This window comes from Myotis daubentonii, chromosome 14 (genome assembly GCF_963259705.1).
Source record: "Myotis daubentonii chromosome 14, mMyoDau2.1, whole genome shotgun sequence".
NCBI classification, from domain to species: Eukaryota; Metazoa; Chordata; class Mammalia; order Chiroptera; family Vespertilionidae; genus Myotis; species Myotis daubentonii.
This window is the reverse complement of record NC_081853.1, coordinates 53,777,012-53,789,598: the sequence shown is the minus strand read 5'-3', so window position 1 is coordinate 53,789,598 and position 12,587 is coordinate 53,777,012. Positions and strand designations below refer to the sequence as shown.

At 50.6% G+C, this 12,587-nt stretch overlaps 1 protein-coding gene across 6 annotated transcripts in view; it reads right to left on the bottom strand.

Moving 5' to 3' along the window:
- The window catches only part of TRAK1 (trafficking kinesin protein 1), a 95,566-nt gene that overhangs the window by 61,193 nt on the left and 21,786 nt on the right, over positions 1 to 12,587 (bottom strand). For all 6 annotated transcript variants that reach the window (XM_059664485.1, XM_059664488.1, XM_059664480.1 and 3 more), the window contains exon 2: positions 11,456 to 11,650. Coding sequence is in view for 4 of the 6 variants with exons in the window: in XM_059664480.1 (XP_059520463.1) it covers positions 11,456 to 11,650 (195 nt within the window). In the remaining 2 variants the exon portion in view is untranslated. The remainder of the gene's footprint in view (positions 1 to 11,455; positions 11,651 to 12,587) is intronic.

Below are 12,587 nucleotides of genomic sequence, written 5' to 3'. Positions count from 1 at the left end.
GCCTTTTCATCTGGACACAGTCCTGCTCTCTGCTCACGCCTTTGCTCAAACTTCAGGAAACCCAGCCTGCCACGGAAAGGGCCCGTCGTACCGATGTCACAGGCACTCATACAGAAACACACACCCGGAGGGGATGGTCCGCCTTCAGAAAGGTGGTTGCCCCCAGGGAGGGAGGGAGGGAGAGAATGGGGCTTTGAAACTGTCCTTATAAACACACCTGTAATGTTTTACTTCCTTTAAAAAAAATGGAGTTAGCAGTTATTAGTTCTTGGTGTTTGGCATATTTGAAATATCTCATTAAAATGAGCTGCTGATACAGAGACCTCAGAGCCACTGCAGGTCAAATCCCCCCGGAAGCAGGATCTCTGAAGCTCAGCACCACTCAGGTTTAGGGTCGGATCGTTCTGTGCCCGGGTGTGTGTGTGTGTGTGTGTGTGTGTGCGCGCACGCGTGCGAGGACGCTGTCCTGGGCATCGTAGGGTGTTTAACAGCAGCCCCGCTGTACCCACTTAGATACCAAGGAGCACCATCCTTGCTCCTCCAAGATGTGACACCCCCCCTGACCGGTTTTGCTCCGTGGGTAGAGCATCGGCCTGCAGACTGAAGGGTCCCGGGTTCGATTCCGGTCAAGGGCATGTACCTGGGTTGTGGGCACATCCCCAGTGGGGGGTGTGCAGGAGGCAGCTGAATCGATGTTTCTCTCTCATCAATGTTTCTAACTCTCTATCCCTCTCCTTCTCCCTTCCTCTCTGTAAAACATCAATAAAAAAATATATTAAAAAAAAAAAAAAAAAAGATGTGACACCCAAAACGTCTCCAGCTGCTGCCAAACGTCCCCCGGGGCGAAAGCGTCCGGGTTGAAAGCTGTTGCTCTAAAGCAAAACTGCCACAGACCCCGTGGCCTGTTGGCCAAGTACCGAGGCCCATGACAGCGGTGTGGCCCTGGTGCCGGTTCCCTCTTAACTCCCCGCTACGGACTGTGTAACGTGCAGAGGAGCCGTAGGACAGGTCCCGACACCACGCCCGGGAGGGGTGCTTTTCTCCCACAGCGACCCATGGGCCACCTCCCCCTGCTCTTCCCCAGGCACTGAGCGCCTGGAGGAATAAACTTCTAGGGAGAGACAGCCCTCTAGGCCAGCGGTTCTCAACCTCTGGGTCGTGACCCCTTTGGCGGTCGAAAGACCCTTTCACAGGGGTCGCCTAAGACCATCCTGCATATCAGATATTTACATGACGATTCATAACAGTAGCAACATGACAGTGATGAAGTAGCAACGAAAATAATTTTATGGTTGGGTCACACCATGAGGAGCTGTATTTAAAGGGCCGGAAGGTTGAGAACCACTGCTAGGGCATTCCAACTAGGCCCCACGGGAAGGCACTGCTGCTGGTCTCCAGGCCCTGCTGTGAATGGCAAGGCTCTTCAAAGGCTGGTAGGCTGAATGAATGGGGAGGGGGAGGGGAGAAGGGAGAGGGGGGAGGGGGGAGGGAGTGGGAGAGGAAGAGGGAGGGATATAGTGATAGCGATAGTGATTGTGTGTGAGTGTGTGTGTAAGTGTGTTAAAAGGAAATGTTCTAGTCATACTGTATCACCATAAGAACAAAAAATAATGGATAGATGGACAGACGGACAGGTGGAAGGACTGACTGAAGGACAGATGGACAGGCTAATGGCAGGCGATTTAACGTCATAGTTAAGAGCGTGGGCTTTTGGAGTCGAGATGACCTGTTTGGTCCAGGCTCCTCGTTCACCTTCCCTGTGACCTTCTTAGACCCCGAGTCTTGTCTGCTGAATGGGGTGGCCACAGTGCCCGCAGCACCCGGGCGAGGCTCCCGTGAATGAATGCGCGGCACAGCGTTTAGCACAGTGCCCGGGACAGAGCGAGTTTGCGATCATCTTCATCACTAATTATTTCAAATAGGAAACAAGCCAGTGCGAGCTATTAAAGAGAGAGTGCCATTTTCTAAGCTATAATTAGGGAAATGAAGTAGAAACCTCATTTATTAGATTTTCCCAGCATAATTAATTCAAAGGCCCTGAGTTCACAGTGACGAGCAGGAGTGACGGTGGGGTGGGGAGGGGTGACCTTTCTCAACAGTAATGTGCTACAGAACAAAACTTACATCGAGTCCAGCGACTACACAGATCCCATTGACTTTTTAAGAAAAAGAGAAAGAGGGAAAGCAGAGAGAGTATGCATAAGTACAGAGGGGACAGGAGGTCACTGGTTGATTCCCGGTCGGGCACACGCCCCAGTAGGGAGCGTGCAGGGGGCAGCTGAGGATGTTTCTCTCTCAGAGATGTTTCTGTCTCTCTCCCTCTCCCTTCTCTGTCTGAATAAATAAAAACACATTTTAAAAAAAGAAAATATCGATGTGGCTTTGTGGTTTTAAAAAGAAATGTGACTTTCAGCTCCGTCAAGAAAGTAGCCCAACAAGGAAGCCACTCCCCCCATCACTGCACTCAACACTGTAGTGCCCGGGCTTTGAGTTAAACCTTAACAGGGTCCTCGGATTACTGTTGATGCCATGCTCACGGCGGGGCGGGAAAAATCAAGGCGGGCCTGCAACACCGCCTGGCAAGGAGGCAAAGACCGCTTGCTCCCCACGGGCCTGGGGGAGAAGAGAGAAGCACAGAAGCCAGCTTCCAAGGCCAGCCAAGGGCCAGGTGGTGACAATTTGAACATCGAAAAGAAAATAGTTAATAATTGTTAAAGGAAACGAGCCGAGTCTGTAAAGGCCGCGAATGTCAGTGAACATCAAAACGGAAAGGGCAAGTGACATAGAGAGGGAAAGGGAATAGAAGAGAAGATATTTTTAAATCCACTTTAAGAAGCAGGGGAGGGTGGGCGTGTGTCTGTTTGACACAGCACCGTCTGGCATTTCTGTGCCCGGGGAGGCTGCCGGGTAGGGAACGAGGAGGCAGGTAAGAGAACAGAGAGCCTGACGCTGTGGTCACAACCACACCAGGTAGGAGGAGGGCCTGGCCCTGCCGTGCAGCCTGGTAAAGTCTATGTTCCCTTTTGTCAGAGACTCTGATAGAGCCTGTCTGCCATCGTAAGGGGAATCTAACTAAATAAATACGTTTGTCATCGAATTTAAATGTTTAAAAGTCTTCAATAAACTTTTCAAGTTTCTAATGATTAGTTGTGTAAGCATCTGCATTGAAGTCATATAAGTATGTCCAATGTTATACATATACTCGTATGTCTGCATGGGACAATTTTCAATAGTTCGTTATTCAATACAGCGGAAAGGTGAGCAGACGCGCCCAATTGAGGATCAAAGCTTTGAATTATGAGTTTGCCCCAAAGGGTCCCAGGCGCGACAGATCCTGCCGCAGGCCACTTCCTCCGTGCCCCCTGGTGATCAGCACAGGCCACACCGAGGCCCTGGCTGCCCAGTGAACAGCGGGTGGTGCCAGGCCGGCTCCCTGGGCCTCTCCCTCCTGCTTGAAGCTGAGCCTCTCAGGCCGCAACCCCCTCTGGAACATGCTCCCAGTCCCCAGAGCTTTCCCCCTCCAGGAAACAGTACTGCTGGTCTTCTGTCCGCAGCAGAGGACAGACAGCCAGGAGCCGAAGGCAGAGGGGAAGCCCCAAAGGGCCCTGACCCTCCGTTCCAGGGGGGCGGCGGGGCCCTCATGAAACACGGCCTTCCAGGCAGGCCTTCCCTCCACTCGCTACAGAAGATTCCCTAACAGGATGCTTGTGCAGCATTCTTCTGATTTTTAAAAACATTGCGGCTGCCAGTCACGGAGCTCCCGCGGCAGAAGGCAGGCTGCTAACGAACAGCTTGCTGTCAACCACCCTCCCAAACGGTCTCCACCTCATTTCAGGCACTGGTCCCACCTCGGGGGGGGGAGGGGGTGCTGGGGAGGACAAAGCCTGGCTTTCAGAGAAGACACCCCAAAGCAGGGACAGAGCATTCGGTGGAGCACCGCACAGCCAAGCGCCCCTGGCCTCAGGGTGATTGCTAAAATCGCTGTGTGTCGGAGAAGGGGCAGAGAAGGAACAGGGTCCGGACGTGCCGCACACCCAAGTCCGCCGCCTGCAGCCTGGGAGGGCCGCTTGGGCACCTCACTCCTGGGACCCGCAGGTCACGGAGCAGATGTCACAGGCTTCCAAACACCAACTCCAAGGGTCCCCGATCGTGCACCTGCTGTGACTCTAAAAACGGCCGTGGCCTGAGCCCAGTGCCCAGGAGTAGTGGACGGGGTGCAAGCTGAGCTGTCATGTCAATTTCCCAGCTGGGCCCGTTCCAGCTTTGTCTTAAAGATGCTGGATGAACATGAAAAGGAAAACGGTCAATCTGTACGGAATCACTTGCCAAGCATTTTTGTTTTTAAAAGAAAGAGAAAAAAATAATGTTGGAATCGGGTTTGATGAGAAAGAATGAAAGCTGCCAGGTGGCAGGTGATGAAGGAAGCCTAGGGACCACGTGGGTGGATAAATCTGGCACCATGACCACGTGAGGCACCATGACCACATGAGACGCTAGGACCATAGGTGGTACCGTGACTACATGAGGCACCATGGCCTCATGAGGCATCATGACCACATGTGGCATCATGACTATATGTGGCTCCATGACCTCATGTGGCACCGTGACCACGTGAGGCACCAGGGCCACATGTGGCACCATGACCTCATGAGGCACCGTGACCACATGTGGCACTGTGACCACGTGTGGCTCCCATGTGGGAAATGACTGTGCAGTCAGGGCTTCTTTGCTCCCGCCTTCGGCTCTGCAGACATCTGTGCAGCTAAAAGCAGTCAATTCAACACTGCAGTCGGGCCAGCCCTTTCCCTAGCATCGCACAGACAGTATGCTTTGGCTGTGATGGTGCTGGTGCTAAGAGGGATGCACTTCTATGACTGGTCTTCAGTCCAGCTCACCAGCAGTTTCTTGATGTCTGATGTGGCCTCTTCTCAAATTTCTGTTAGTCTCGTTGCCCTCAGTGAAGCAGGCCCTTCAACAGCTCCCCTCCCTTTGTTCTTGTCCTTCAAGGTCATAGCCATGGTGACAATTTGTGTTTAATTTCATGTCATGGGGATGTCAAGTACAGCGTTGGGGACACAGTCAATAATATTGTAATAACTACGTATGGTACCGGGTGGGTGATCACTGCATAAGTTATTTATTAATAATACAGATCAAAGAGACTTAGAAATCGTCACCTCTTCAATCCCAGTAAGCCAATTCTAGAAATACGCCTTAAAGACATCATGAGTTGGGTGGACAAATGCATATGCAGGAGGATGTTCACTTACGTGTTACTGACAAAAAATGAGAAGCAACTGAGGTTCCTTATAACAGACCAAACGGTTAGATATAAACGATGGAGCAGTAAGCGATACGGATTTTCAAGAATTTAAATGCCATGGGAAAATGGCCAAAATGCACCGTTAGGTAAAAAAGCCTTATGTTCCCAAACATGTAACATGTTTGTTAGAGAGGAAAAAGCAATAAAAAATATCTCAAAAAAAGGTAAGTTGTGGTTGCTAAATTAGTCATCTTTTTGTCTTTATTTTCCAAGTTATCTACAGTTAGTGTGCTGTTATGACCAGAAGATACGTTATTTTTAAAACCTAACTCTGTTTTCCCCAATGCTACACAGTGTTGACTTAGCTTTCCACGCCCTGTTACACCCAGGGGTTGAATGTTTAAGTCAGGAAAATCCAAGCGCCCCCCATCCACACAGGGACAGGCTGGGGCCCCCACGAAGCAGCCGTGTTTCTTCAAGACATGACCGTGAGGGAAGCTGCTCGCGTCCCCTTCTCCCCGGAAAGGGTGCATCTTGACAAGGGATCCAGTAGAAACCTTTGAAACTCTGAAAAGTTCATTAAAAAAAACAACAACACTCCTTCCGCCTGGTCTTGGGCCAGGCCTGCACTCTGAGCCGCGCGTGCTGGCTTTGGGGTGCCCTCTTAAAACCTAACTCTTTCAAAAACCATGTTCGTTAACAGGCCAAGCACCAAGGCTGAGATATGGGGTAGGCCCCAGAAATCCATAAAGTAGGACCAAACACCCCGGTTTCTGACTCTGAAAATCAGAAACAGACACTGACGGATGAATGCGTGAAGGTGTGTGTGTGTGTGTGTGTGTGTGTGTGTGTGTGTGTGTGTGTGTGTTTTGTGTGTGTGGTGTGTAATGGAATATTATTCAGCCATAAAAAATTATGCAGTCCCACCATTTCCAACAACACAGCTGGACCCTGAGGGCATTATGCTAAGTCAGTGGTCGCGAGCCACACGTGGCTCTTTGGCTCCTTGAGTGTGGCCACGAAGTTTCAATCGCACTGTACGTGCGCGCCCGCATGTGGTATTTTGTGGAAGAGCCACACTCAAGGAGCCACAGTTTGCCGACCACTGCGCTAAGTGAAATAAGTCAGAGAGAGAAAGACAAATACTGCTATGATCTCATTTATATTTTGGGGGGGAAAAATTAAAACCCAAATCCAAACTCATAGAAAAAGAAATAAGACCCATGGTTATCAGAGGCAGAGGGCAGAGAGGGCGAATTGGAGGAAGGTGGTGCTAAGGTACAAACTTCTAGCCAAGGGCCTGGAGACCTGCCTGCATTGACCCAACCCAGTGCAAAGTCCCTGGTTAGGAAAGAAAAGAAAGTCAATAGTCCAGGAGACAATTTCGCTTCCTCCGCCAGAAAACCTCAGCTGGAACTCAAACAAATCAAGTTCACAAAAGATTGCGGGTGCATACCAGGCACTCGATAAATACTTGGCTGATTCATTCCAGCAAAAGCAAACAACACAATGATGTCTCAAAACCCTTCTTTGCTTCACAACCTTCTCCTCTCCTTGGGAAAGAAACTGTCTGGGTGCCCTCAGAGGTGAGTGGCCAGCGGATCATACACACCTGAGACACAGAGGAATTTCTTTTCTTGATCAATGTTCCTCAAACAAAAGTTACATAGCACGGCCCATGGAAAGAGGAACCAGAAGAGCCGCAGCCACCTATACATCAACACGGCGACCTTCATGTCTGCTGTCTGCTGAATGTTACGTGTCCGGAGATCTACAGCACAGTGTCGTGCCCACCTGAGGTCAGGGGAGCGTGACCTGCAGACCACAGGAAGGTGGCAAAATTCACAGGGAAGAAGGAAACCACCCCGTGAATGCCAGCTACATCAGGCCGAGCTCCCCTTGGAACAGTGACCTTGAATAAAAAATAAATTTCGGCCCTGACCAGTTTGGCTCAGTGGCTAGAGTGTCGGCCTGTGGACTGAAGAGTCCCAGGTTCGAGTCCGGTCAAGGGCATGTACCTTGGTTGCGGGCACATCCCCAGTAGGGGGTGTGCAGGAGGCAGCTGATCGATGTTTCCCTCTCATGGATGTTTCTAACTCTCTATCCCCCTCCCTTCCTCTCTGTAAAAAATCAATAAAATATATTTTTTAAAAAATAAATAAATAAATAAATTTTGGCCCGGCCTGTGCCGCTCAGTGGTTGAGCGTTGACCTATGAACCAAGAGGTCACGGGTTTGATTCCCGGCCAGGGCACATGCCCTCGATCGCCAGTAGGGGCCGATTGATGTTTCTCTCTCATCGATGTTTCTCTCTGTCTCTCTCCCTCCCTCTATCTCAAAAATCAATAAAAACATACTTAACAAATAAATGTTGACTACGTTGGATATATATTTCATAAATTAAGAAGCTACTGACATATTCAGAAACTGAGGGTGTTTTTTTTTCCCAATTTTTCCAAATGAGCTCTATGCTTAAACTAGAATTTTTTTCTCCTTTAGCTGCTTCGAGAGTGGTTAAGATACGGAGTCAAACCAGTCAGCCTAGGTGTGAAGCTCAGCACCCACCTTGCTGTGTGACTGAGCAGGAGCCCCAGTGTCCCCATATGTAGCATGGGGACAGCGAGACTATTAAAATCAAGGTCGCTGTGAGGGTTAAACGAGCGGCACGTACAGCATTAAAAACCGCGCCCGGCCCAAGTAAGCACTAAACGTTCACTCTTCTTACTTCCTGCTGGCCCATCTAACCCTCACCGCCCCATCTCTGTGGGCACACGGTGCTGTGGGTCATGTTCACCTTCTGTGTGTCTCAGACTCACCAGGAGCCAAAAAATCCTCCTGACTGTGGAAGTGTTGAAATTTTTTCTAAAAAGGCCATTCTACCCTGTGGTCAGGCGTACACCCGAAGCTTCTTGCCTCTCTCTTCTCCAGGTGAGGGCCAGATTTCAAAGGCAACGCGTCGTTTCTCCTCTCTAGGGGAGGACAGGTAGGGAAGGGAGTTGAGTTTTCACCCTGCTCTGATCTGTGTAGAAACAGCATAGGTGACTTGTTCAACAGTGGTCCGGACCTGGGGAAGCTACGGGAGGCCCCTCATCCCCACTCACACCCCCCACACAGAACCCCTGCCCCAATCAGTGCAGAAAAAAATCTAAATTGAAGGAAGGGTGCTGCTATCTTCTCACACACCCCACCCATGACTTAACACACCTGTGAGTCACAGGGCTGTGGGTCACGGCATCTCCTGGGTGACACACGTGTAAACAAACAAACCCCAGCCGCCACAGACAGAGCATGGCTAGCCTGTGCCTTCCAGCGACCCTCGGCCAGGTTGGCAGGGCTCCCAGGCCACTCCTCAGGAGAGAGGTGTGAAGACGAAATGCCGAGGACCGCAAGGAAACCAGCTGCGTGTGGGCAGGCACTGAGGCCGGAAGAAAGCCTGTGAATGCAGTGCTTCCCTGTCAGCCCAAGAAAGACCAACATCTAACAACAGATATACTGTCGAAGCAATGAGGAGCAAGGTGACGGTTCAATGTATCAGCTTCTCCTTTAGCACGACGTGAAAATATCCGTGATTTCTATCGGCGGCAAAGTCACGGATTCTGCTCATACCCTGGTGCCGTTTTCTACGTTCATAATGAAAGGAAACACTGCCTTTCAATTAGAAGCTAATGGGACTAAAGATGTACCCTTTCCCTTTACAAGTTGGCAGAACCCCTCCTCTGTCTCTCTAGATCCTCTGAGGGTCCCAGAACTTGCTTCGAAAGCCTCGCTCTCGGGGACGCCGTGGTTAAGGTAACACCTGATCACTCATGTAATCAGTAGATTCTAGAACATCCCTCCTTTGCTCTAACCACGGGCACCACAGAGGAGAATGCAGGATGAAGGTGAGACTTGGGTGTAACCATACTCCAAGAACTTTCAGAGTCTCTGCTCAATGCTTATCCTGGTTCCTCCGGTTTTACTAGAATCCGTGTTGTCCCACTTCCAAATCTATTAAGATTTCTTTTATTGTTCTCTCTTAAAGATAGATAACTAAAAGCAAAGCCAACCAACCCAAAATAAGCCACAGGGTCTGGTCAAGTCTGCTGCTCAGGGATTTTAGAAGCTGCGTGGATAGATACCGCCAGTCCCCCATGCTTGCACCCCCTCCTAGAATAAAACCAGCCCCGCCCAAACGGTCGACACTTTACAGGATGACATCAGGCAATTCGGGGGAAAGTTCTCCGGAAACAGTGAGATCGCGCGCACGGCGGTGCTCCAATGACACCATGAACCCGACGGCCGATCGGCACGTCTGAGGAGGGACTCGGGAGCCTCCTGAGGCAGACACAGCCATGAGGCTCCGGCAGAATCTCACGGTAGAGAAAGTAACACGCAGAAATCTGCAGAAAAACAATCCTGCTGTGAATTCTCCTGTGAGGCAGTCGGAAGGAACCAAACCCGGAGCCTACCGTGGAGGCTGCTCTCGTCCCCCAGGTCCCTGTCAGCACAGACACTGGGAGTAACTCGCAAAGAGACGCCGGCATCTACGAGACACACCAGAAGGCCCACCGCGCCAACTTGAACATGAGCACAAGCCCAGCTCGCTTCCCAGCTGCCTGGCTGTGGACTTGTCTCTTTTTATTCCCATTGAAACTGACGATCCGCGGCGCCCACAGACAGACCGTGGGGAGTGTGCTGATATGAAAACACAGGGCAGTTTAAGTAGAACTCCTTTCCTATTAGCCTCTGATAGAGAGAATGTGAAAACAGCCCGGGAGACACTAATGGAGAAACTGGTCGTTCTGACTTGATGATAAATGATTTCACAATTCACGAAAACGGAAGACCCGTCCATGGAGAAAACGGCAGGAGACTTTACAGGTGCCGGGTAAGCCTGTTCTGAACCAAGTTATCTCCAAGTAGACGCAGGATCGCCGTGCTCCTTTTTTAAGGTGACACAATGACACACGGGTAGGTAATGATGTCACTTTGAAAGGAGACTGGTCTGTGCTAGCAATGTCAGAGGGCTGCCGCGACTCTCTCCAGAGTGGCATGTTTCTACAAAGGCACCTCGTGAATGAACGTCGGAAAGGGCACTGGTAGGTGTTTCTAAATCATTACGTTTTTTTCAAGCCCGCAAAGTCAGGCTCCACGCCCTTGTTATCACAAACACACTGAAAACCCACCTAGTGTACTGCCCACCCTCCCAGGCGGGGCTCTGGGGCCCCCGCAGGCCTGGCTCGCTGCCCCAGGGCCATTGTGGGTCTCTCCTGAAAGGACTAGCTTTTGACACAGAAACCATCGCCTTGGTCTTGCTATGTCATATAAGTAATGAGTGGCCAGGATGTTCCCCATATCCTGGGTTTAAATTTTGACACATGCCTTCCCAGTAAGAACTCACGGGGTACTTTTGGTTTGGAGGGATAAAGGAGAATTTTCAAATTCTTCTGTACCGTTACGAGAAAGTCAGTTCATGCCAAAACCGGTTTGGCTCAGTGGATAGAGCGTCGGCCTGCGGACTGAAAGGTCCCAGGTTCGATTCTGGTCAAGGGCATGTACCTGGGTTGCGGGCACATCCCCAGTAGGAGATGTGCAGGAGGCGGCTGATCGATGTTTCTCTCTCATCGATGTTTCTAACTCTCTATCTCTCTCCCTTCCTCTCTGTAAAAAATCAATAAAATATATTTTTAAAAAAAGAAAAAAAAAGGGAAAGTCAGTTCAAATGGAAATTTGGCCCTGGCCGGTTTGGCTCAGTGGATAGAGCGTGGGCCCACAGACTGAAGGGTCCTGGGTTCGATTCCAGTCAAGGGCAAGCACCTCAGTCGCAGACTCATTCCCCGACCCAGGTCAGGGTACATGCGGAAGGCAACCAGTTGATGTGTCTCTCTCACATCCATGTTTTTCTCTCTCTGTCTCTCCCCCTCCCTACCACTCTCTCTAAAAATGAATTGAAAAATATCCTTGCATGAGGATTAAAAAAAAAAAAAAAAAAAAAAAAAAAAAAAAAAGGAAATTCGTACTTGTCCTCCATGACTCTAAAATTTCTCATCAGAACACTCAAACCCCAGGCCTTTTAAGCTACTAAACCTCACAGCCATGCTTCCTGAGCACCTTTCCTGGCCGGCCGGCACAGGCCTTGTAACCAGGACGACCTCAGGTGAGGCTGGCTAAGAAGAACTGGTCGCCACGGTGCCCCGCGAGCAGATGGACTTACGGAAGTACTTCAGCGTCTCTTCGATTTGCTCGGTGGTGAGGTCAATGTTGGCATCTGGAGAGAGGAGCGGGGTGTGGAGCCAGTCGTCGTGGTCATAGCCGTAGATGGTGTCAGCTCTCAGCTTGTAATGGGGCAGCTGCTCCTCCAGCAGGCTGATGATCTCGACTTCCGGAAGGTCGGTGCTGTTGCACACGTCTGCAGGGAAGACGGAGAAATGAGCCCAGACCCGGTGGTGTCCTCGCTGCTGCTACTTAACTAACCTTGTGGCTGAGGGCAGGTGTCTCTGGCTGTTTCCCCCCAGCACAGAGTGGCCAGACAAGGGTCTTTATCAACTCTCAATTCCACTCTCACGACTTAGAATTATGCACGCTTAGTGCCAAGCACTGCCTGCAACAGTTCCTGCCCCTTAGCTGCCCACTTCCTGCGAAGAAAAGGCAAAATCCTGTGCCTTCAGCGTCTGGGCCAAGTCTTTCTTTCCCAGCCTTCCATTGGCCACTCTCCCTCCATCATCACTCCTAGCTTAAGCCAAACCAGTTATAATTTCACCAAGATGCCTACCTTCTATCTGCCGCTCTCTGACCATTCAAGCTGTCCCTTCCACATAGGGTCTTGCTTTCACTTCATTCATTCATTCATCTGTTCACTCACCTACATTTCCTTCCATGCATCCATCCAAACATGTCCTGGGTACGAGACACAGGAGACACCATGGTACGTGCAACAGCCATGGGCCTGGCCTTGCAAAGCTTGGGTGCTCACGGCCTTCCCACCAGAAGAGCACCAGGTGGCTCTCCATCAAGGCACGGCTCGAATGCCACCTCCCCTCCGACACACTGGTGCTCGGAGCACTCGGGGCAGAATTCACCTGTCTTCCCGCTTCTGTACAATCAGCCCTCCACAGCCACAGGTTCTGCATCTGTGGATTCGGCCAACCACAATGGAAACTATTTGAGGGGGAGGGGGTAGTTACACTATTGCTGATGTGTACTCTGTGGTTAGGCCGACAAAGGTTGCATCTGTACCGAACAGGCGTGGACTTTTTCCCCTTGTCATTATTCCCTAAACAGCAGAGCATAACAAACATCTCATGGCATTTATACTGTATTAGGTATTATAAGTCATCTAGGGATGA